The following is a 26,529-nucleotide window of genomic DNA, read 5'->3' as shown; positions in this document are numbered from 1 at the left end:
AATAGTAACATAATATAATTGCTTCAACCAGGGAAATTATAATTTTTCTCCCTCAAAATTGGCGGTCCCTGGTGTTTAAGGTGCTGAACTGCAAGTAGAGATCCCCTAAAGAAGCTCTTAAGAATAACGACTGGGTGAGGGCACTCGTTAATCTGCGAGCGAGTTTACGTAGTACTTTAGTTACGCACGGGTTTGGGAAACACTCTTTAATTAACGATCAATCTTAAGTACGAGTTAACGAAGTTCTTAGCGTAACGAAGCTTTCAGGGAACCCACCCCTGATCTCTATTATTAATTTTATTCCTCTTGCTTGTAGACTTGGAACCAAAATGTCATCCCAATCAAACCAGTAAAAAAAATTCTAATTGAATATAACATTAGTTTTTGCATTAAGGTTTTTATCTCACAGCAATAATAATGAAGGAGAAAATAGATGTACTTTACATAAATAGAACAGATATAGTTAATCATATCAAAAATGAATATTGTTTATGCATTAATATAGCATAGATCATAAATTAACTATTTTTTTGAAGAGACTGCATGAGACGATGCTTCCGTCCACCTGAACGGTCCCGTGCATTCCAAAGCCAAACCTTTGCAACCTGCTCGATCTCTGCATCCTTTGGTGGTGGCATGATTGATCTTCTCACGGCCTCTTAAAATGATAATATAGAGATATGAGAATGCAGTCAGGTAAATACTACATCTGTTAGTGTCTTTTCATGTACAATGCTTAATTTTAGAGAAATTTGCAGACTGTATTTGATTACAGTGATTCTTATATAGTGATAGTTATTTGAATTTGAATTTCTTCAGGCTTCATGGTGAAACATAAATAGCCTTTACAGTCACTGTGTGTGACTGGTAGTTACATTCTATAAACATGTGAGGTGGCCGATATCAGGATATCAGGTTCACAAAAATACCAAAACTTTTTAAAATGAAATCTTTCCCTTAGCTTAACTGGCTACCTTTGCATTAGCTTAACTGAATATCTTTCCCTTAGCTTGACTGGCTATCTTTGCATTAGCTTAACTGAATATCTTTCCCTTAGCTTAACTGGCTAGCTTTCCCTTAGCTTAACTGGCTATCTTTCCCTTAGCTTAACTGGCTATCTTTGCATTAGCTTAACTGAATATCTTTCCCTTAGCTTAACTGGCTAGCTTTCCCTTAGCTTAACTGGCTATCTTTCCCTTAGCTTAACTGGCTATCTTTCCATTAGCTTAACTGGCTATCTTTCCCTTAGCTTAACTGGCTATCTTTCCATTAGCTTAGCTGGCTATCTTTCCCTTAGCTTAGCTGGATATCTTTCCCTTAGCTTAGCTGGATATCTTTCCCTTAGCTTAACTGGCTAGCTTTCCATTAGCTTAGTTGGATATCTTTCCCTTAGCTTAGCTGGCTATATTTCCGTTAGCTTAGCTGGCTAGCTTTCCCTTAGCTTAACTGGCTAGCTTTCCCTTAGCTTAACTGGCTAGCTTTCCCTTAGCTTAACTGGCTAGCTTTCCCTTAGCTTAACTGGCTAACTTTCCCTTAGCTTAACTGGCTATCTTTCCCTTAGCTTAACTGGCTATCTTTCCCTTAGCTTAACTGGCTATCTTTCCCTTAGCCTAACTGGCTATCTTTCCCTTAGCCTAACTGGTTCTTTTTCCCTTAGCCTAACTGGTTATTTTTCCCTTAGCTTAACTGGCTAGCTTTCCCTTAGCTTAACTGGCTAGCTTTCCCTTAGCTTAACTGGCTATCTTTCCCTTAGCTTAACTGGCTATCTTTCCCTTAGCTTAACTGGCTATCTTTCCCTTAGCTTAACTGGCTATCTTTCCCTTAGCTTAACTGGCTATCTTTCCCTTAGCTTAACTGGCTATCTTTCCCTTAGCTTAACTGGCTATCTTTCCCTTAGCTTAACTGGCTATCTTCCCCTTAGCTTAACTGGCTATCTTTCCCTTAGCTTAACTGGCTATCTTTCCCTTAGCTTAACTGGCTATCTTTCCCTTAGCTTAAGTGGATATCTTTCCCTTAGCTTAACTGGCTATCTTTCCCTTAGCTTAAGTGGATATCTTTCCCTTAGCTTAACTGGCTATCTTTCCCTTAGCTTAACTGGCTATCTTTCCCTTAGCTTAACTGGCTAGCTTTCCCTTAGCTTAACTGGCTATCTTTCCCTTAGCTTAACTGGCTATCTTTCCCTTAGCTTAACTGGCTATCTTTCCCTTAGCTTAACTGGCTAGCTTTCCCTTAGCTTAACTGGCTATCTTTCCCTTAGCTTAACTGGCTATCTTTCTCTTAGCTTAAGTGGATATCTTTCCATTTTCCATTTCCCTTAATATTTCCCTTAGCAAGCCATTGTTCCCTTAGCTGGTTATTGTTGACATACTTGGATATAAAGTTAACTTACTTAACAGCAGTCTTTCTCCAAGAGCCGAGATAAGCTGCCAACTTGGGTGCCCCTCGTGTTATTTAAATGTGAGGTAAATTCTCATTCTAACTTAGGACAATGCTAACTTTTTTTAGCACAATGCTAACTTCAACATAGCTACCCTTATAATGCTACAATAACCTGAGAGTGGTAACTGCGTTAGCACCACATTAGCATATCTTAGCAAAAAATAGAAAAGTGTATAGTAGAACAGAAATTATAACTTACCTTTCAGTCACTTTGACAGACCAAAGTCACTCACTGACTTTGCCTTTAAGCTTGATCGTTGCTCTGTGGTTAAGGCACGTGCAGGGAGGGGGGAGGGGAGGGGGGTGGATTCGTTGGTTACATGATCCTCACAATTAAATATCACATGCAAAAATAAAAAATATGTAACTTTTATAACCTTGCTGGCTTACACAAAGTGTATAGTCAAGCACAAAAACATTTATAATTTAATATTTTTATTTATTTATTATCAGCACTACCAATAATAAAGGTGAGATTATGAATCAGCACCATGGAGCAAATTCGTAGCGATCCAAAATATTAAATAAAAATATTTTTATAAATAAAAATGTATAGCTATACAGTATATGTCTTGAAAAATATGAGATGTTACTATGTGTGTGTGTGTGTGTCCCTCCAAAGGTCTCTGCACAACTCTGCTGTGGTACCTTGATTTTTCTCCACTTTTGGTTTAGAAAATCTTTCAGAGCTGATACTACATTTCACACAGTGTTGCTCCTATCCACTAAGCTAGCTAATCTACCTAGCTCTCACAGACAAAAACAATAAAAAATATTCAGATACCCTTCATATGAACTTGTTATGACACAAACTTTCAGATTGTAAAATATTGTATGGTAAATTTGGGCTGACCCAGAGTAACCTAGCATAGGATTTGTGTGGGCATGCTCACATATGTGTGCGTGCTGCCCACATATAACCCACAATGCCTACAGTGTGTAAATGGTGCAGGCTGAATTAGGGCTGACCCACAGTGGCCCTGCATGAGATTTGTGTGCACATGCCAAAGTGCAGGTTGCCGACATATAACCCATACCGGGTATGAAATGGTGCAGGCTGAATTTGGGCTGACCACACTGGCTCTACATGGGAATTGTGTGGGCATGCCAGAGTGTGGGTTGCCCACATATAACCCACACTTGCCCTTCAGGGTGTGAAATGGTGCAGGCTGAATGTGGGCTGACCCACAGTGGGCCTGCCTGGGATTTGTGTGGGCGCATCAAAGTGTTGGCTGTCCAAATAATTCCCACACTGGGCCTACAGGGGCATTAATGCACTGGACCAGTTCAGGCTAGCCCACAACGGCCTTTTATAGGATTTGAGTGGGCCAGCCAATGAACAGGCTGCCCACAGAAAACCCATGTTGGGCCTGTTTGGAATTTTAATGGGCTAGCCCCTGCCCACAGTGCCCGCACTTAGCCCACGAAGGGCCGATGTGTAGCTTTTTGCTGGGTAATAATGCACTCCATATATGCAGGATTAAAGTAAAATAAATTATACTGGACATATACATATATAAAATGTCTCTAGAAGATATATAATAGGAAATGAAAACAGTGTGAATTTTTCTTTTGCTTAAAACAGCAAGAAAGTACTACCCTGAATGTGATAATTAGGGGTGGGTGATATGGCTCCATATTTCAGGGTAATATAGTTCATGATATTCAAAAATATTGGCAACATTATTTCTTACGATATTTATGGCATACTGCCTTATTAAAACAGATTAATATCATTTCTGGAGCTGTGACTGTATGCAGATAAATTATCCCATAAATGGTCCTACACCTGAATAAAAAAAGTAATATTATCTAATTTCTAGAACATAAAAACAGGAAGGGGTAGGTCGAGACTCTTCATCAAGCATATACATTTAATACAGGCTTTTTCTGCTTCCGGTCACTGAAATTATTGTATTGAAAAACTAAATATTTGATTATAAAAGGTGAGGGGTAGAGATACTGCAAGTCAGAAAATTACAAAGATATTTATAAGATAAAATGAGATACACTTTGTTAGAGCAGTATGACATATTTACAGCTAGTGCTGGACGATATGGCCAAAATTTATATCACGATACATTCCTTAATTTCGGTCGATACAATATAATTTCGATATCGATATAAATATTTGGAAGGCCTCAGAAAAACTGTTAGGAATCCCTGCAATGGAAATCTGTACCTATTACTGTCTTTAAAGCCTCCTCTCATAAAAAAAACTGTATAATACTTTAGAAATAAAAAAAATGGTCAGAATGAATTAATGCTCGCCTTTATTTGCATGTAGCAATATAAAAACATGACATCTCTGTCAAACACAAACCAATAACCTATTTACATTTTACCAATATAAATAACTTTACATTACAACAGAGGCAGAGCTTCTTATCCTTTTGTAAACATATTTAACAGATCAAAACAAAAGTGCCTCATCCAGGATAAAGAATGCAGAAAGCCTTCATTTATATAAAAGGAACACGATATCACCGTCAAATAAACAAACCTATATCAACTATAAATAACTTAGATACAACATAAACTACATAAGTGCTTCAGCCAGAATAAGGAAGATATTGTGTGTAGTGAAACTGCTTGAGGTGGTGGAACAGATTAGATGCATTACTGTTGCTAGTCAACTCCACTTTCCGGCACAATTGGGAGCAAGCTGAAGTTTATCAGACCTTTGAAAGCCGAACCACTGAATTAGACCTGCCTCCCTCAACTATCTCTCCTGTTTAATCACTTGTGGAAGCATCAGGTGTGCTCATTCTGCATCTAAAATCTAAAATTCTGCATCAGGGCCGAGCCTAATCGAGGAACTCGGTTCGGCCGCACTGCGCTCCGCTCGGCTTCATAGCGGGAGGTTCTAGGTGTGGACCGGAGCGCAGCCGAGCTTCAAGTTTTAGTAGTATGGATTATAGTGTAAAGTGTGATACTACTAAAGTAGTAGTATAACACTGTATTCAGTGCTCAGGACAGCAGCAGTGTTTCTGCTACATACATTTTGCAGCTGCAGCCTGCTGACAGTCAAGATACAACTACATATTAAAATGTCTGTGAATTTATAATGGGATAAAAGTACTGAAGCCTTTATTGTAGTATGAAGGTGTCCCAGTATTTTTCTCCATATAGTGTAACTAATGTAGGTAATTCTTTTTGGTTAATTGACCTGCTTTTATTTTAATACACAAATTTTTTTTCTTTGTTTTTCCAGAATAAACAACCAGGATATTTAATAAAGAACAGTGTTAAACTGCTGAAAGAGGTGAAGCACAAGCCATCCAGAAGAATCTCCTGAAAACGCAGAAATTGTTTGCTACATTTCACAGACAGATGGAGCCAAGTCCCAACATGGAGAAACATCAGCACTCTGTCAAGAGTTTTACTAAACAGAGTGATCTCAAAAAACACCAGCGCATTCACACAGGAGAGAAACCGTATCACTGCTCAGACTGTGGGAAGAGTTTTACTCAACAGAGTAATCTCAAAAAACACCAGCGCATTCACACAGGAGAGAAACCACATCACTGCTCAGACTGTGGAAAGAGTTTTAATCAACAGAGTGATCTCAAAAAACACCAGCGCATTCACACAGGAGAGAAACCGTATTACTGTTTCGACTGTGGGAAGAGTTTTACTCAACAGAGTCATCTCAAAAAACACCAGCGCATTCACACAGGAGAGAAACCGTATTACTGCTCAGACTGTGATAAGTGTTTTACTACACAGAGTAGTCTCAAAATACACCAGCGCATTCACACAGGAGAGAAACCGTATAACTGCTCAGACTGTGGGAAGAGTTTTAATCATCAGAGTCATCTCAAACTGCACCAGCGCATTCACACAGGAGAGAAACCATATCACTGTTCAGACTGTGGGAAGAGTTTTACTAAACAGAGTACTCTCAAACTGCACCAGCGCATTCACACAGGAGAAAAAACGTATCACTGCTCCGATTGTGGGAAGAGTTTTACTGAACAGAGTAGTCTCAAAATACACCAGCGCATTCACACAGGAGAGAAACCGTATTACTGCCCAGACTGTGATAAGTGTTTTACTACACAGAGTGAACTTATATTACATCAGTGCATTCACAAAAGATAGAAAAGTATCCCAAATCTGTTCCTCTGCCATAAAAAATGCAAACCTTGAATCTTTCAGACAGCCAAAAACACCTCATCATGCACAAAATCTTCACTCTGTTACAAGAACTTCATTTAAAAATGGCTTTTTACAGGTTCAGAAAAATGAATCTTATCCAGAGATGATGTTTACTGAATTTCATGCTGTGTTTTTATGTATGTTTGTATACCTACATTAGTTAATGCCTGCAGAGCTCTTCAACACTTAGTGTTGTGTTTTAAGAAGTTTTTACACACAGAATCATAAATGGTACCACTAACAGCATAAACTAGGAACATACATTTTTACAATTTTTTCAGTGATATGCTGAATAAATAGTAAAGCGATGATGCTAGCTCAGAGTAAAATCGTATATTAAATCTCAGCATTAGCTTTAGAACTAATAATAAACAAAAGTGAGGATTTTATCATTCTGGGACATTTTTAGGTTTAAAAATTGAATATGCTTTGCCATAAGTAGGAAATGATCATTTGGTCAACTTATGTCATTTACAGCCTTAACACATTCTCAATTGTTTACATATAAAAACTTTCTTTATTTTTTCCTCCACTCCACGTTTGTAGTTTGTAGTTGGAGCGAGGGCACTGCCAGTGTTTCCTCCAGATGTTAGATTAGCATTACTTAGTCTTTTAAAATGTAGATGTCGTAGTTTAAAGGAGTAGAGTATTCTTAGGAGTAGAGAATATTCTTAGCTTGCAACAAAAGGCCAACAAAATCCTTTTCAGAGTTTTAAAAAAAAAAAAAAAACGGTCTAGCTGTAGTTTCCATACTGAAAGCAACACTCAGCAGGCTATACAGCAGTAAGACTGCAGGATCCTTGATTCCCTCTACTGCACATGTGTCAAACACAAGGCCCGCGGGCCAAATGTGGCCACATCCAAGCGAGAGCTTGTAAGATCTTAGTGTCTATAATAAATAGGTCAGAAGCGTTCTTTGACCAAAAACTACATTTCCCACAATGCTTGTCGATTGTATTACCCGCGAAGTTACGGCTTACTGCCACTACACGGCAGTGTAGTCATTGATGTGGAAACCCTGCCGGAGGGAAGGCGTAACTTCGCGGGTGGAATTGAGACATACAAACGTTTATCCCATAATGTCCAGAAAAAGAGAAGCTGATGCAGACGGACGGCTGTGCTTCAAGGCGAAAGACCGGTATGCCTTTTGTGTTACGAAGAGTGTTACTGACCAAAATAAACGCTTTTTAGAAGAGATATAAGTTCTGTGTAAATATTTATAAGACAATAGCTGACAAAATCTGTTTTAATGACGTTAATAAACATCACTGTGACAGCGCTAGTCACAGTTTCACCTCAGCAAAGGACGAGGACGTGAATCACTTATCTAACCAGCCTTTACTGATTTCTGCCCCCAATAACCCTTTCAATAACCTCTAATAGACTTTAATTAGTCTTCAGTAGCCTTCAACAGTCTAACCTTGCAGCCGTGGTGTGTTCACTAAACTCCGTAGTTATAAACATCCTGAGGTTAGCAGCGCGCTAACTGACCTGCTTATAATGTAATCCGAGCAGTGACTCCGTGACGACTGCTCTAAACTGCTGCTGTTAGCTGCTTGGGCTGAAAGATGAACTGTAGAGAGCTGTATTATCCGGTTAGTGGGGTTAAAATCTTTATTTTCTACACAGAAGAATTTTAAAAACTGTAAAAACGCTCCAGACTGCCTCAGCTGAGCCCTGTAGCCCGTGGCTGGGCTGTAGCTCTGACTGAGTAAAGACTGCGGGCTTGTGCTGCTGCTGCAGCTCCGACTAGTGGTTGTATGAGGAACTGCTAAATCTGAGGAAATGCTAAATCTATCACATGTTCTTAACAGCTCACAATTTTTGATTTTATATTTATTAAGCCTTATTTCAGTATCAAACGTTTTGATCAAAGTTAATGTAACTTGTATTTTATGTCATTCCTATTCACTTGAATAGTTTGGTTCTTGATTGATGGAGTTTTTGGATTTCATAACATGACAAATTAAAAGGATTTATGTTAATAGAGCAACAAGCAAACATTTTTTCCATGCAACTGTAATATTTGATTGAATAAATAGTATATTGAGAGTTATTTAACATTAAGGAGTCATTACATTCATTTTATATTACATTTGGTTACATTTTATTACATTTATAAGTTACATCTGGCCCTCAGTGGACAGCCAATATGCCAATGTGGCCCTCGGCCAAAATGAGTTTGACACCCCTGCACTGGTTTTCTCATTGGTCTATGGTTCAGTCAGTCTGATTAAAAATCTGCAAGTTAATCTACAGGGATATTTGGTTGTGTTGCTAAAGTTATATACTCTGTTATCTTTTCCTTATTTGGTATCGTTTTGCTAAAGGGTTTTTTTTATATCTCTAAAGGTACTAAAAATATCTAATCCATTTACTTTATTGATTGTTTTATCCAGTACCAGCTATTATCGTTGTTTTACATCACCTTATGTATTTACTCATATTCATATCTATGTGATTCAATAAAATGCTTTTATATTGCAAGATCTGCAATCTTATCTATTCTTTCAACTTAAGCATTTAGCCAAAAGCTTTTGTGCACAGCCAAACATACATTCAAGCAACCACTATATACAGTGCCTTGCAAAAGTATTCGGCCCCCCCTTGAACTTTTCAAACTTTTGCCACATTTTAGGTTTTAAACATAAATATATGATTTTTTTGTTTGTTTTTTTGTGAAGAATTAACAAGTGTGTAAGAATACGGAGTAGTTTTGCCTTACTATGTTTATTGTTCATTGATTAAAGGGTCAACTTAGCATGATTGATTTTTTCCAGCGGAACCATGAGTTTCTGTACATGTAATCTATAGTCTGATAAGGTTGGGGTGACCGAGTTCTCGGCTGACGTATAGGATGAATAACTGCTTATCAGTATCAGGATCCGGGGGGTGTGAGGAGCCTCCTCACACACCATTAGACTGAGGCCAGGCGAATGCCTGTTTTTATTAGACTCTGTCTAGGAAGAAGAGTAGAGTTGGGCGGGAGAGCTTCTCCCGAGAGGAACTACAGAGCCACAGGTCCTGTTCACACAGCCGAGAACTCTGGAAACCCCAACTTTTCTCACCTTTGGGGGTTTCCTCTTATTTTCACCTTTTTATTTCAATTCATTTTTCAATAATCTTTTTACTCAATTTTTGATGTATCCAAAAAAACTGTTTTGCTCAGAAGATTCTTTGAATAAAATCTGACGGAACTACAATTTTGGACTGGATCTCCTTTTCTTCTTTATGACGTATCATGCCAGATACATCATAATTCGAACAGTAGATCAATAATCTTTCAATCGTGAAGTGGAACGAAATTGATTGGATACACATTATGTTGAGATACTCAGTATTTTGAGAACATTCGTATTTAACTTGTGTGAAACTGACACCAATAAATCCATAACTCCTGCTATTTACTTACATAGAAGTGTTTTTTTTTCTCAGTAGCTCAGTCGCTGTGAAGTGTGGAGAATAGTTTTGCAATATATTGATTATCGCTGAATCGCAGTTTTGAGATATCACCGTTATCATTAATTTACCACTTTGCTCAAAGGTGCTGAAAAAAACTTGAAAGTGGGCCTTGAAAGTGCTTGAATTTTACATGGTAAAAGGTGTTTGAACCCTGTGTTTAAAAACCCCAGCAGCACTGCTGCACCTGATCTACATGTACCAACACAACACACACGAACACGTCACCACATTAGTGTCAATGCAGTTTTAAGAAATATTTCTCACGAAAATAAAGCTCTCTGGCGCTGGGAATTAAATATACAGGGTAAAATTTAGGCTAATCAGATATGCAGGTGAAAAACTAAACTGTGAAAAAATATGTGTGTGAATATGTGTATGTTTATACCTACAAATCTCAAATGTAAATTGACATAATATGGACCATTAAATGACGGTAACAACCTGACCGTTTGACACTTAGCTAATCTGCATACCAGGAGGAGAGAGCAGAGATAGACTGGCTGTGTATGAAACGCTAGGCAGCTACCACAATCCCTCATGCCTGAGCTGTTCATATGTTAACACCCACTAAATGATTAACCCTTTACAAGTATTAATATGAACTTTAGGAAAAAGAATATAAACAGAATTGCCCTTTTTTCTATTGTGAGTTAAATGAAGTCACTGCTGCCTATTCTAATAAGCTAACCGTATGACTAGCTTGACAAGCTCTGGGGACATTTTTACATGGGATGTGTCTGAAAGATCTGTGGAAAAAAAGACCCCAGATAGCAAAAAGCATTCTAGCCGGATCCGGGCCGAGTCTATCACAAGTTCCGCGCCGGATCCGTAAAACGGTTCTGGGCCGGGGTCCAGATGCACAACGGGCCAAAACCGTCACGGATCCGTTTTACGGAGTCAAAAAGATACTGGGCCAGCACCAGTCCAGACCAAGCGTTTCAGGTGTTCCTTTAGACCGAATATGGGCCGGATCTGCGCCGGATCCGCTTACCGTTACACTCGCTGGAACAGGTCCGTTACAGATCTGGACCAGATCTGGATCAGCCCCGGATTAGTTCCGTATTAGCTACGGCCAAGCCACGGCCTTTTCACATTCCCCAGCCTACTTATTAATGATTATAATGACATATTTCAAAATAAAAGTAGTAAAGAAAGAGCACTAAGCTATTTGACTGCTTTTTTACATTGATAAATTAAAAGAGTTTAATACAGTACATTAAATTACAAATGCAATATTTAAATAATATAATAAAAAAACATTAGTTGTAAATGCAATCCTTAATTAGGTTAGCTAAATGAAATACAATAATTATAAATGCAATACTTAATTAAGCTAATTAAATCAAATACCATAACTTATATATGCAATACTTAATTAAGCTAAATAATGACAATACAATAATTATAAATGCAATACTTAATTAAGCTAATTAAATAAAATACCATCACTTATAAATGCAATACTTAATTAAGCTAATTAAATAAAATACCATCACTTATAAATGCAATACTTAATTAAGCTAATTAAATAAAATACCATCACTTATAAATGCAATACTTAATTAAGCTAATTAAATAAAATACCATCACTTATAAATGCAATATTAATTAAGCTAATTCAATAAAATACCATCACTTATAAATGCAATACTTAAGCTAATTAAATAAAATACCATCAGTTATAAATGCAATACTTAATTAAGCTACTTAAATAAAATTTGATTTCAATTAAACAATTTATAAATCAACAGGCATTAATACAATTATTTTAATAATAAAACCATTTTTAATTCACATAATATAAACATGCAGACACAGACGTTTTTTGCAGCCAGCTGTGCCTCCACTGATGAGAGCATTCTTGGACACTTAACACCACTACAGTGCAGCCTATAAAAAAGACAAAATAAGAAAATATTTTATTTCAGAAACAGCAGAAAAGAAGTGGCTAGAAATGAATATAGCGTACTAAAATGACAAGTGTTTTTCATTTGACCAAATTTCTAAAAGATATATAAATGTCACAGCTGTATTTAATAGGGGCTAGCTAATTTTCATTTATACCATTTCACATAATAAATAATTACCATTTTACTGGAATTATGCACCCAAAATTAAAAGAAAGATAAATAAAAAGTGCACTTATAGCTTTGGGGTGCATTTCCCAAAAGCTTTGTAAGGCTAAGAACTTTGTTAACTCGTACTTAAAATTATATTGTATTTTATTTACAATAGAATATAAGTCAGCGGTTTTTGATAAATGCATTTGTTGTTGCAGTTGTAATTGTGTTTTTGCTAATAAAGCGGCCAGGTGATAAATGTTCAGGTTAACCCTCAAGCCCTCTTCAAATTTTGCACCCTCTGGACACGTTTGTGGTAAAAATGTACAAGCACCTAAAAAATGCTCTTAAATCATTATAGATCAATATTTTTTTTTTTTTACATAAATAAACTTTTTTTTTCATAAAATCACTTAATCAACTTCCGTTCTACCCAAAACTACCAAACATTAAATAATTTTCAGGATTTTAACCCTTTAAATGACTATTGTTGTATTTTGGCAAAAAAAAAAAAAAAACACAAAAATTATTTTCCACAAAACAAACAGCAGACAAATGAGGCATTGGTGACTATTAGAGTCTTGGACATGTAAAAGATTACCAACAAAATTGCTATTTTTTCATAAATCACTTAATCAAATCCAGCCCTGATCAAAATGATCAAATATTTAATACATTCCAGGATTTTAACCCTTTAATTGACAGTTTAATTACATTCATGATTAATTATTCATTAAAAACCCCCACAAAAGTTGTACTATTTCTCATATAATAAATATTAGATGTATGGGGCATTGGTAGAATTTTTTTATGTAGTGTCAAATACTCCCTCTGAACACCTTCGTGGCCAAAAATGCCCCATTGACTTCCATTGAAAACACATTTTTTTATCTCACTGTAATTACTGTATAAAATTATTAAACAGTTATTTAAATGTTTAAAATCCTGATTTATGAAAAAAAAAGCAAAACAATATTGATGTATAATGATTTAAGAGCAGTTTGTATGTGTGTGTACATTTTTGCCATGAACATGTCCAGAGAGTGCAAAATGCGTCCAGAGAGTATGAATGACGTGAGAGTAAAAGACATTAGATTTCAAAAATTTAATGAAAAAGCAGGTTTTCTGCAAAAATGCATTCCCCTGGCTGCAACATAGCCAAAACGATCACCAAATGAAAAAAAAGTTGAGTCAGTACATCAGTAGGTGGGCCCATTACATTCTCATTGAAGGCTAATGCATCCAAAATTGATTTAAATGCTATTCTCAGTGGGCCCTGTTTCTTTTCAAAATAGATATTAAAGTCACCAACAATGATAACTCTGTCAGAGTTGAGAGCTACTGCAGCTAAAAAATATACTGCATTTCTTAGTGAATTTTGCATATGGTCCTGGAGGACGGTACATAGTTATCAGCAGGAATGAATGTTGGGTTTTGGTGGCAGTAGATGGGCCTGCGACTATAAGGTTAAACAGTTCAAATGACTTAGCTTCAAACTCTGTATTTTGATTTATTCCTATAACTGACGACTACACCACCACCCTGACCAGTCCTGCATGGGTAGATGAAATAGCTAGAACCTGGGGGGAGTGGACTCATTTAGAGCTAAATATCCATCAGTTTTAACCCATGTCTCATAGAGAGTGCATTGTCAATGATAATTTAACCTACAGTAACTGATTTAGGTGCCAGCGATCTTATATTTAACAGCCCCGATTTAATGTGGTTGTTGCTGTAACTCAGAAGGACAGACGAGTTTGTATTAATTCTAATGGAGTTGTTAAAACAGATTTTCCAGCTATTTTGATAACGTGTTTTATTTACACTATTATGAAGAATTGACATACAAATAGTACAAGCAGAAATACCAGCAAACAAACCTACTTGGCTGGTGTGACTGGGTAGAGACAGTCAGTCTCAGCGTAGCACCGCCTCGATGTTCACAGAGAGAAGCCTGTCTCTGTGGAACGGGGCCGGTCGCTCCCGAAAGCTCAACCCCACGTGGAGGGCGATGGTGCCGGGGTTCCTGCTTTGGCAATGCGCCCCAGGGAGCCGCTTGCCGACTACCAGCATGCAAGCATCTGGAAGACATGAAATTGTGCCATTACTCTTAGATACTTTTAAATGTCTAACAATTGAATCTCCTATAATGAGAGTACCGCCCTTGGTAGTTTTCCTCTGTGCTGGGGGAGGCGAGGGCTGAGGACCTCGAACCATTTTGCGGATACCAAATCCTGCTGAGAAAGTTGTAAATTAAATAAATTATTTTTAAAAAATCATAAATTGTGATTTCCGGATTTTTATTATGTCTCTCACGGTGGACATGCACCAAAGATGAAAATTTCAGACCCCTCAATGATTTATAAGTGAGAGAACTTGCAAAGTCGCAGGGTGTTCATTTTCCTCACTGTATATATGTGTGCCTCTAGGTCAACTCAGTTCCACAGAGTTCCACCATGTACCACCTAACTGCCCACTGATTTTATGCTACAGGTGGTTTCCTGCAGACAACTGGTGATGGTCACGGTCTTAGCAAGTGTGCAGACTCCAAGTCTGTGCATTCTGTAACCCAGTTGTTACTGCACCATACACACACTTATATGGAATTCCCAAGGAAATACAGGATTTACAGGAATTGCAAAGGGGAGGAGTCAACAAAGACTCTCTTTGAACTTTTTGCAAAGCTCTATGGGAAACACTTGAAGAACTGGCTCGTTCTTTTCTCACGTCATGCGTTAGTTTGTTTGTTATTCGCTAAGATTGATCACTTTCAGGAAAAACACCCCTGTCCTATTTAGTGTGTCATGGTGACCATGTGTAATTACAGTGAGTCTGGAGAAATCCTGCAGTAGTTCTCTCCAGCTTAAAAAAATGCAAAACATTTAAAACTGTTATTTTTAGTTTTCTAGTCAGGAATAGACAACTGATTAGGAATTATTTTAGTTCAAAAGGTGGCAATCATTTAAGATAAAGCAAAGGGATGAAAAGTAATGAAGTATTAGTACTTGGTTACTTTACTCAAGGGTATAGAGTTAGCACGGACACCAATATCCAGTGATTTTTTAAATGGTCCCCGCCAAAAATTCGATTTGATAATTTGAACCTCAATCTGATAACGCCTGATGTAATTGTTATTATACGTAACAACACAAATGTTTTAAAAGGAAAGAAATGTATATTTCTTACCTTAACTACTCTATGTAAAATGTCACTGCTCAGTGCATCAAGTACTGTTAGGATCCAGGCTGATCCTGCGAGGGGGAGATGCAGCAAGCGCAGACAGAAAACAAAACACAAACTTAAAAGCTATTCTGAACTTCAAAATCACTGTTTCACTCCATTGAGGTGTAATACACTGAATAATATTCCTCTCATGTCTGATCTGACCTCCACGGTGTTGAAACGAGGCTGAGAAAGTTCTGATAGCAGGGCACGCAAATACTTACATAGCCTTGTTTTAACACAGTGGAGCCCAGATCAGACATGAGAGGACTTTTATTCTGTATATTACAGCTCAATGGAGTGGAACACTAATTTTTATGGTTGTAAATTTACTTCTTTAAAAATGTATATAAATTAATCAAGAAAATCTTACAGTGTCCCTTAAAGTTTCTAGTGCAGTGGCACAACAAACAATTAAAATAAGAAAGTGGATAAATGCTACATTAAGAGCAAACATATCAAATCAAACGTGTATCAACAGACTTAAAGTCAAAATTAATTACAGAACTGCTGGAAAATAGAATTAATTACCTTGTTAGGTGATTTGATGGGTAAATGATTACACCTAAAAAACAAACAAAACAAAATTAATAGTAATTAAAGCTGGTAGAAATCCCTTATAATTTAAAATGCAGTTGGAATTAGCTAGCTTAATATGCCCTTTTTTATTATATTCCCCCAATGTTAAAAATGTACTGCAATACAACACAATATTATAATAAACAAGTTAGTTTGACTTAGCAGTGTGTTAGTGACATAAAACATGTTAGTTAATAATAAACTATTAACATAATATATGTTGTATAACAAACAAGACTACCATAATATTAAACATAAAATTCATTAGGTGGATCCAACCTGTAAACATACATTTTATTAGCTAAAATAATTGTATCTCACCTTATCTCAGGTCCCCAGCCCTCAGCAGCCCTACTAAGCAAATGCATATAATTAATATATTGTAGTAACTTTGAACAGGTGTTTTTAAGTTGAAATCAGAACAGATATTGTTTAATATTACTACACATATGCTGATTTAGGCTAGCAAATATTACCCAATTATTATTCTAAAGATTCACATTTTGCTGATATGGACACTGGCCAGCTCCTTCGTGCGCCACAACGAGAATAAATTTAAGGTGGAATGGAAAAGTTTATGCTGGAAAATAATAAGTTAAATGCAGCCTCATATTTTATTGACAGTAACTTAGTTGTGTTTATAACAAATTATAAAATTTATAATTACTTTTTTTTTTTACTTTTGGCCAGCTTCTTTGTATTTCCCACTCCACCTTAAACAGTGCTTAAATATGTCAATGTCAGTAAGCCATTGCTGCACGATTTAAGGTGGAGCAGGAAAACGTCTGACGAGCTTTATTTTAATTAAGCCCAAACACAACTATTTAAGGTTCTAAGAATAACTAAAGTTGTTTATTTTAATAAAAAAAAAAGGTGTGTTACTCGAGCAAAATGAGTTAACAGCGTTTATTTCAGCTAGTTAGCCTGGTTAGCTTAGCTAGTTATACTAGCTAATACTAACTGGTATCGTTAACTGAAGCTTTTTGTCAATTTTGCCTACAAATTGACAACAATTAACATTAAATACACAAAAAAACAATTGATATTATCCAACATACACGTGATAAATCAACTTTAGCATATACAAGATTAAAAATGAGCAATAAATGTAATTAAATGACGCTGATAGCTAGTTAGCTAGTTAACTCACCTGAAGCGCAGATTCAGCAGATGTCAGTTGGTCCTCGCGCTGAGTTTGAATTTCTCCCGCTCCTGTGCCGCTCCGCCGATGCGGCCCGGATCCGCAAAACGACACTGAACTGACACTGAACTCACATCTGGTATCTGACTCCGTGCTGAAGTCATATGGAAGGCGTGAAATGAGACGGACTGTTATGCGGATTTACCGTCAGTAAAACGGATCTGAACGTGAGTCACAATCATAACCCGAACCCGGAGTGAAGCCGGACCAGATCCACTAAACAGACCTGACTGTAGCGCGGATCTGCCGGAGGTAAAACGGATCCGGATCGGAGTAGTCTGCTATCAGGGTAGTGATGGGTCTGACGACCCTGAAACCTCGGCACATGCGCCGAGCTGTCAAGGCGAAACCCCGTGTCGGTGCGCGTATCAAGTTAAGGAAAACCACGTGACCGATACACTTCCTGTATCGTTTGGAGGCGATGGGTCTGACGACACTGAAACCTCGGCGCATGCACCGAGCAAACAAGGGGAACCCCTGTGTCGGACCGCGTATTATTTTAAGGAAAACCACGTGACCGATGCAGTTCCTCGCACAGTTGCTTGCAATGACTTTCTCAGTCCAGCAGATGTCGCCATTAAGTAATACAGCAACACAGTTTCAACACAGTAGCGATACAGTGTGGGAAATGTGCCATACACCCAATGAGGTTTCATCTGCCCATCACTATGTGTGGGTGGTGTTGATCTGGGTGTAGGAGTGAATGTAGAACAGCGTGTTGAAGAGAGAGAGAGAGAGAGAGAGAGAGAGAGAGAGAGAGAGAGAGAGAGAGAAAATTCTCCATACCTTCTGTAGTTCAGCTGATCCTGCTCTTAATCCGGCGCTGCAGCTACAGTCCCCGGAAGCTCAGCCTCATCCGGGTTATGTAGAGCCCCGCCCCCTCCCCCGCTATATCACAGTATACCCCATCACCGCTAGAGGGAGCCCGCGAGGGAGTCCTCAATGCATGGAGTTGAATGGAGCTAAACAGCTAAAACTCTCATTTAAAACACTGTATAACTACTTCTCTGGGGTTTTCCTTTAATTTTACAAAGTAGAACAAAGTATTTCACTAAAATAGAAAAGAAAACGTGCCCCTATATTTCCATTTTCTAAAAATAATGTTTTTTTATTCAGTAAATGTACTAGCATTACTGCTACTGATGCTGGAGTTACACACAGAGCTTGTTTTAAATGATTAAAACTGCAGTTTATGAGCTTTATTAATTATCTCTGCAGTGCTGAAACAGCTGATGTTATTCTGTGTTGAGAAAATTAGTACAATTTTCAGTATAAAAAAAGAATCAAACATTTATTTATTTTAATTATTATTTACATGAACATGGGTTACATGTGGAACAATTATGCTAAATAATAGTTTATAAATGTATGATACTTTTTATAATGAAAATTGTATATATATTTTTATACATTTCAGAGAGTCTGGTGTCTCTGGTGGTTTGAGAAACTAGTAGCAGATTCTGAATGGGTGCTTCTTGCTCCTGTACAACTAGACACGCCCACACATGTCTCACTGTTCAGCTGAAAAACCTACAATTCTTTACAATATTTGTGTAGCAAATTCAACATGTAAATGTAATTACATATGTATCTACAATAGGCTTTCAATTACTAGAATGTTACATTTCCAGAAGGTGGATATGAATATTGAGTTTTTATAGAATATGTTAAATGTTTTAGGTATGATTTCTGATTTTCTAACATGAATTTTAATCTATAATTCATAATGCACTGCAAAAACAAAAAAAGAAAAAAAAAAACATAAAAACGGTTGTTGTCTGCAGCAAAACGTGTTTAAGTGACTCAAGCAACCAGAGGTGTTTGTCTTAAATTTCTAAACAGAACCAGATATAATCTGGCCCAAATAGTCTCAACATCAGTAACTTCTTACTTAGCTGTAAACAAAAACATTTCAAAATTGGCTAATATTTTGTAGTAGAATGAGAATGCTTGCTGAACTCATTTTGGAAAAGTTTTAAAAATATTCACCATCCTATATACAAATCAATTCTTAAAGAAATCATTTTTATTTTACAGTTTAGTTTAAACTGATATTTGCATGTGAATTTTCAAATTCTTTTACAAGTGTGAAGTACCCTTCTATACAGAAATCAGGATGGTCCATTGTGATGTCAGAGAGTGATTTTACAGGGAGGAGCTGTGAATGACCTCAATTTATGGAAATCTTTCAGAATACATAAATAGTAAGACTTTAGACAATGTGACCATAATATTTTAAATTAAATTTAGATTTAAAAAAAGTATCTACTGGAATCAATGTCACAATTGGTGCTCTAACAACAGCACTGACCTTTCCATAGTAATTAGTAAGTGCTATTTGTTGGGGTAGTTTTAAGTGACACAAGCAACCAGAGGTGTTTGTCTTATATTTCTACACAGAACCTGATTTAATCTGGCCCAAATAGTCTAAACATCAGTAACTTCTTCCTTTAATATGTAAAAAAAAATGTGTCAAATTGGCGAATATTTTGTAGCAGAATGAGAATGCCTGCTGGACTCATTTTGGAAAAGTTTAAAGTTGAAAAAAAAGTTTTATTTTTTTACCCTCCCATTAACAAATAAACTCAAACAAATCATATTTATTTTACAAATAATTAGTTTAAAACTGAAATTTGGAAATTTTTCAAAGCTTTTACAAGTGTGAAGTACCCTTCTATACAGAAATCAGGATGGTCCATTGTGATGTCAGAGAGTGATTTTATAGGCAGTAGGTGTGAATGACCTCAATTTATGGAAAGTATTCAGAATACATAAATAGTAAGACTTTAGACAAGGTGAGCAACAAACAAAATGTGTCATTTATTCCGCCTAGTCGCCCTAATAAAACTAATAGTAGTTTGAATAAAATAACTTACCCTATGGTTAGGAACTTATGTGTTTTTTTGGTACTTAAAGAAGACCTGTAAGTCACACGTTGACCAAAGTACTGTTAGGCTGTTCAGGTCGACTAGGTGGACCAAATGATGAAATTCTTTCTAACGTAACTCTAATGGTTAGGTAGATAGGGAATATATTCACATACATGTCTTTGTTCACCAAAGTTATTTTTTGTAAATCACTTGCATCCTAGCACTTGTGCGACCCTAAAACGCTATTTCTGTTATTTAATAGAAGTTGTGCTAGCCATATCATATGATGCCACATAAACATTAAATTCAGAAAACACATTCAGAAAAATCTGTATTAAATTTCTTTATTTTTATGACTATGTACACTGTAGATTCTCACTGAAGGCATCAAAACTATAAATGAACACGTGGAGTTATGTTCTTAAGAAAAAAAAGTTGAAATTACTGAAAACATGTTTTATATTCTAGTTCTTAAATGGGTCACAAAGACACTGATAAAGTGGATAAATGGAGAATGCAAATTATATAAATTGTAATTATATATATATTTTTAGTATTAAAAAATAGTCAAGACAAAACTCTTCCAAATAAAAAGTTTTAATTTATTTCACAAAAGAAATTAAATTGGCGCTAAAAAGCGGCCAATCAGACTTCTTTAGAGAATTCAGCGCGCTGAAAGTGGCCAATCAGCATTCTCAGAGGGTCCAACGCACAAAATAGCAGCCAATTATATTCCTCTAAGAGACGGAGGCGGGTTATGTTTTGGAAAGTGGGCGTTAACTCTGGTTGTGTTAACTCAGAAAAACTTCTCTGAGACGGAGATGGAGAGAGAGCTTCTGAACAGACTGTTTCAGCTCGTAATATTAAGAACACTAACACTAGAAATCTCCAGAACTCAGCGTTTTTAATCAGAAACAATCAGTAAAGAGCTGAGTGCCGCTGCTGAACCTGTGGATCTACCGTGTGGAGTAAGGGAGGAAAGTTCTCTGACTGTGAGCTGCCCAAACGCTCCTGTTTAGCCCTGGGGAACCTGAAGGTGGACGGAGAACTCTGCTTCAAACTGCGTCTAAAATATGGTGTAAGAACACCGGGAGAGATTCGGTGAGTGTTAAAACACAGAAAAGTGTGTTTTTAGACTGAAATAGCCAAGAGTAAATAGAGCTGTAAAATAGCGCTAATTAGCCTAGCGGCTAACGCCACTCACTGTGCTAAGCTAATGCCGTTGAGTGTATTACAAACAGCTAAGCTAATACTGCTAAATAAGCTGTGGGAGAAGCTGTATTAATGTGTATGAACAACTGTGAGGAAAATAGCACTTATTAAACTGTATTCAGAGTATTTGGGTATTGTTTTTGTAATAATACTGCTGAATGTTAAGCTATTACTAAGCCACAGACATGTGACTGTAATTGTGTGAACAGTAGAGATGATATGAGTTACTCAGACACTGTTTTCATCTAACTTAAACAGGTACGTTTTTTTCTTGATTATTGAGTGGACTGAACTTTTGATATAACAGAACATGAGAAGTAAAATTTATTTTATTTGAAGATTTGAGATCTGTGAAAAGAAGGGAAAAGTTTATTGGTTACTGACGTATTTATTTTGACATTTGATTTATTGATTGTTATTGTTCTTTTGTAACAGTTAAATGTGTGTTTTTGGTTTAATTGAAATCTGAAGGATTCTTAAATAGGTAATACATTTCTAACTCTAAAACTAGACTCATAAAATAAGTGTAATAATGAAAGGGAATCTAGAAAAGAAGAAAGAATTAGTAAGTTAATAAAATTACTGTAAATAGTCTATAATTAATAGTAATAGTTAATACTTACCAAGCTTAAATAAATAAATCTGGGGAAAAAAAGAAATGGGTGTTTAGGTTTGATTGATACTTTCACTGAAAGGTTAAAGTTGGAACTGAAAGTTGGAACTGAAAGTGAATATTTACCTGTGGTTTGGTCATTCAGATTTTTTTTTTTTTCTGGGGAAAATTGTACTTTGTGATTACTGCATTTTTTTAATAACATTTAATACATTTTATAACTTGCCACATCCCTTGTTTCATTTATTTCATGTACTTTGCTCCCAGAGCGAACCTAACTGGTCCATTATTATGGTCCATATTGTTAATTTGTGTAACCTTAGTGTACATGTGTCACGCGTTCCTGTCTAAAGTGCTACACACACTCTTTGCATTCTTTCAATGAGCTTCAAGATGTGGTCACCTGAAATGGTTTTCCAACAGTCTTGAAGGAGTTCCCAGAGGTGTTTAGCACTTGTTACTCCTTTGCCTTCACTCTGTGGTCCAGCTCGCCCCAAACCATCTGATTGGGTTCAGGTCCGATGACTGTGGAGGCCAGGTCATTTTTTGTACAAAACTCCACATGTGTTCATTCATAGTTTTGATGCTTTCAGTGAGAGTCAACAATGTAAATAGAAAATAAAGAAAACTCATTGAATGAGAAGGTGTGTCCAAACTTTTGGCCTGTACTGTATATATAAAAAATATTGTTACTGCGCAAAAGCGAACGTGACATCAGAGAGCAGAAGGAGGTTTAGCGAGGCACAGCTAATGGCTCAACTGTGCCCTGTTATTCCTTAAAAACGAGAATTAGCTTATAACGCTTAATCCACCTTCTTTCCAGAAATCGGCACATTTTTGGTTAGAGGACACAATGAGGCACCAGCAGTGCCCTATTTGCCACGTCACATACTCGAATCTTCCTAAGCATCTGTCGGGATTCCACAACGTGGCGAATCCCAAAGAGAAGGCCCTGCTCCTGAGCCTCTCCAGCGGACGGTAATTACTACTTATAAAACATAACAGAATAGCAACTTTTATACTTAATACTCGACTACTTGTAAAAATGTTATTTATACATATTTTTATACGGAATTGCATAAACTAAAATATATTATTAATATTTAGCGTAAAGGGGTTGTTTCGATGTGAAGAGCCTCAATGCAGGAAAACGGTTAAAAGGCTCGACAGGCATTACGCAGAATGCCACTTTGATAAAACGGTATGTGAAACAAATTGTTCGCTTTTTATTTCAAGATTTTTGTAATACGTTAGTAATGATGCTTATAAGCTAATGTCTTGTTATGTGTTTACTTGTTTTATAGCCCGATGAAGCTAAGAGCATCATCACAAGGTGCAAAAAACAATACATCCTGGAGCAGCTAGGAAAACTGAGGGCAACCCATCCCCAGGTGCTGATGGTCAGCGTGCTGGATTTGGGCGGCAGGCAGACCACCCAGGATGACCGATGGACCCAACCACCCCCCGACGCACCAGCAGCGGCGGACCCAGCCTGCAGCCAGGGACCTCGGCGGACTTCCAGTCCGAAATCGGAAGTCCTGGGGAGGTCCATAGACATCCCACCCGACACTGAAACACCTGAAATGTCCACAGATGTCAAACCAGAGCCAGCGCCGGCAGAGACCACCCAGGACCTCACACCCAACTGCTCAAACACAGACTGCCAGCAGCTTCTGAGAGAAAATCAGGAGCTCAAGGCACGTCTGGGTTTGGGGAAGGGAGAATGCCCCAGGCAGGACTGCCAGCATAAAAGCCAGGAGCTCTCCAGGCTGGCGCAGCTCTACATGGCAAGCCCCCAGAAGAAGCTCCGAAATAAATTTTCCAGAAAGGATGATTTTGAAACAGAGCATGCCCCAAAATATGGTACGTGCATCTATTATCATTTTTCATATTAAAGGCAAAAATGTTTTCCAATTGTAACTATTTTATTCATGTAAAAATTATGTTTTACAGAACAAGTCCTACAAGACTTTTTTGTCTTCGTTGTCGGGGCCAATCCTTCAAGCAAAGTGAAAGACAACTGCAAAACCTGCCGGAGCCACGTCCGCAGGTTTCTTTTGTTTGCAGGAGAGGGCAAGCTCCTGAAGGGGGACTTTTCCTTTTTAGCCAACTCAACGAAGATTGCAGAGTAAGTATTAAAAATTATACTTATCTTTAATTAGCGTAAGTTATACTTACCATTAATTTGTTATCCAACTGTGGAGTTAAATTAACTGTTTGTTTGGGTTTGTATTTTGTTCTATGTTCTATTGTTTACAGGTGGGTGGAGGTTCTGAAAACAGACCGAATGAAACCCACAACCATAAGAATTAATCTAGTAAACATCCACAAGTTCTTCAAATTCCTAAACAACCTGCCTGCAACCCAAACAAAACTCAGCGTGAGGGACTTCCAAAGGATCCATGCACAGATAAAGGCGCGCCTGAAGGATCTACAGAAGGACGTCACTGTACATAGCGGAGGAAGGCAGTTGAGACAAAGGACACAAACTCATTAAGTTATCTAAAATACTTCTCTGTATTAAAGGTCCGTTACTTGCAAGATCTGGCCGTTAGCGCCTGGTCGTCAAGACCAGCCGATTGTTAGTCAAACTGTATGTGTAAGAAAGAAATGAACTCCTTGTGAGTGGAAGTCGTTCCCAGAGCTCTGTTTTAATAAAGTGTTAATTGCTGAAGATGAAGTATCCTGTCTCTCTATAACTTATCTCTATTTCAGGATTCCATCAAAGCAGTTCGTTTTGAGTCTGTTTATTAAAGTTAGAGGGTGTTTGCTTTGTTTCAGTGATTTAGGTCAGTGGTAATTGGTTATGTTTTGGATTTTAGCTGTTTTTTGGGAGGGAAAGGGTGAATATTGGCGATTTCCGTGTGTTTAGATGATAGTTAGAACTGTATTTAAATATTTTTTAGCCAATGAGGGTGAAAAGAACGTACAGGGTCGAGAGAAGCGGTAGTAACGTCCAGGTCGGACAATGCTGCGATGACAACTAAGTAATCTGATTACATTTAAGTAATTTTTCACCTTCATTCCTAATTTTTTAAATTTTAAGTTTTTTTTATTACTTTTTTTGCCCCGTGTGTGGGAAGACATATCCGACAGCACAGTCCAACCCAGCCCGCCCCGGGGTCACAGTCAACGCCAAACCCAGTGTCCTAGAGCTTAGATTGGGCCCAAAAAATCAGACCCGACCCTGCCTGAGCTCGTGCACGTTCTGCCCGAGCCCGACCCCACCCGACCCATAAAATGTCATTATGAGCCCGAGCCGACCTGTCCCTTAAACTGCCTGTTTTTGAGCAAAATCTGTTCAGAATGATGGTAATTAACAATGAAACACAGGAGCATAAACCTAGTATTTAATAAAAAATGTTTTTTTAAGAACAGCTGGCTCGTGCGGCCAGAGCTGTGTGATTATAACATTTTAACTGGGGCACCTTTCTTTAAACAGTTTAACTTGTAAATTACGGGGTTATAATAGTTTTGAACAATTTACTATAGTTTAATTTTATTTTGTTTTCACTTTCTCTCTTAAAATTCAGTTAGTTTTAAGTCGTATTTGGAGTGGGTTTGCTAGGAATGCTGTGGGAAATCTCTTGGGACACTGTAGAGCTTAAATTCTCTGCCCAAACCCGACCCGAAGCCCGATCCAAACTCGGGTCAGGTTCGGGCAGAGAATCTAAGCTCTACAGTGTCCCAGCCGCAGGAGGAGGGGGAGACCTGCCATTGCCCTCGCTGTGCCCGGGAAATTCTTCAATTAAAAGAGGAACTTCTGGCTGCTCGTGAAGGAAAAAGAAACAGGAAAATGTCTACAGTAGTCTCCCATGTCCCGCGTTTTTTAATTTTGGTACTGAATGGCCAGGCAGTTGGTGGCTGCAGTGAGTGTTTCTCCTTCTCCACACCACCATAAACCGTCTGTTTTTGGCCGTTTGATGAGTGAAATCTGTTCAGAATAATGTAATGAACACTGAAAGAGCGCAGACCTATTATTTAATAAAAATGTGTAAGAACAGCTAAACACAGCGCCGCACTTCAAACGTGGACAAGTGGAGAAGCTCCCAGATCTGCATGATTATAAGATTCTAACTGGTGAATTATTTGAAAGGTTATAATAGTTTTGAATTCATTATAGTTTAATTTTATTTTATTTTCACCTTTTCTAATCCAATTCAGTTAGTTTTAGTTGGTTTTTAGAGTGAACTCTACAGGTTTCCCCAATTTTCACCAAAATGATCAACTACCATCAACACCACCTGCTCTTAAACTGCTGGAGTGGAAATAGCGCTTATAAATAAATTAACAAACACAAAAACTAAGGGTATTTTCAATTTCAGGTCATTGTAGTTAGTTTTATAAACTCTCAATTCAGTTCCATTAAGTTACTTTTTTCTTTTAATTACTGTTTTTATTAGTTTTAGTAAACGAAAATGTTTTTTTACTTTCAGTTTGTTATTTCATTTGTGTTTTGTTAATGATAATACTTGGATATTTGGTTATATTGTGATTATCATGCCAGAGCTTTATATAAAATAAATATAGCATTAAAAATAGGTGCCTGTGTCACAGACTATTTCCTGGTGCCCGAGGAATGTGGTGGGAAATCTTGGGTCGGGTCGGATCCGGGCAGATAAACTGTTTTTTTTTCTCCCAATTTGGTTATCCAATTGACCCACCCCTTTTTGTGCATCCCCATCACCGGTGGCACCTGTGACTCTTGGA

The 26,529-nt window shown here is 37.3% G+C and overlaps 6 protein-coding genes across 9 annotated transcripts in view; 5 read left to right on the top strand and 1 right to left on the bottom strand.

Annotated features, from left to right (window-relative positions):
* LOC125801238 (uncharacterized) overlaps window positions 1–24,493 on the top strand; it is a 151,099-nt gene extending 126,606 nt beyond the window's left edge. The window contains exons 1-6 of one of the 2 annotated variants that reach the window (XM_049477651.1): window positions 20,747–21,095; window positions 22,643–22,797; window positions 22,927–23,020; window positions 23,124–23,682; window positions 23,773–23,947; window positions 24,079–24,493. In XM_049477651.1, coding sequence (XP_049333608.1) covers window positions 22,673–22,797; window positions 22,927–23,020; window positions 23,124–23,682; window positions 23,773–23,947; window positions 24,079–24,316 — 1,191 coding nt within the window. In that variant the 5' untranslated portion in view covers window positions 20,747–21,095; window positions 22,643–22,672 and the 3' untranslated portion in view covers window positions 24,317–24,493. Of the gene's footprint in view, window positions 1–20,746; window positions 21,096–22,642; window positions 22,798–22,926; window positions 23,021–23,123; window positions 23,683–23,772; window positions 23,948–24,078 lie in introns of those variants that run through there. The other variant, XM_049477652.1, reaches the window with a different exon arrangement.
* Window positions 1–26,529, top strand: part of LOC111197414 (zinc finger protein 239-like) — a 191,982-nt gene that overhangs the window by 4,506 nt on the left and 160,947 nt on the right. The gene's annotated exons all lie outside the window — the stretch shown is intronic.
* Window positions 1–26,529, top strand: part of LOC111188866 (zinc finger protein 585A-like) — a 191,980-nt gene that overhangs the window by 4,504 nt on the left and 160,947 nt on the right. The window lies entirely within an intron of this gene.
* The window catches only part of LOC125801425 (zinc finger protein 239-like), a 140,676-nt gene that overhangs the window by 4,495 nt on the left and 109,652 nt on the right, over window positions 1–26,529 (top strand). The gene's annotated exons all lie outside the window — the stretch shown is intronic.
* The window catches only part of LOC125801188 (general transcription factor II-I repeat domain-containing protein 2A-like), a 173,610-nt gene that overhangs the window by 88,097 nt on the left and 58,984 nt on the right, over window positions 1–26,529 (top strand). The window lies entirely within an intron of this gene.
* The window catches only part of LOC125801198 (zinc finger protein 585A-like), a 171,059-nt gene that overhangs the window by 98,582 nt on the left and 45,948 nt on the right, over window positions 1–26,529 (bottom strand). The window lies entirely within an intron of this gene.

This window comes from Astyanax mexicanus, chromosome 4 (genome assembly GCF_023375975.1).
Source record: "Astyanax mexicanus isolate ESR-SI-001 chromosome 4, AstMex3_surface, whole genome shotgun sequence".
Taxonomy (NCBI): Eukaryota; Metazoa; Chordata; class Actinopteri; order Characiformes; family Acestrorhamphidae; genus Astyanax; species Astyanax mexicanus.
The sequence above is the reverse complement of the archived record's forward strand: the minus strand, read 5'-3'. Positions and strand labels throughout refer to the sequence as shown.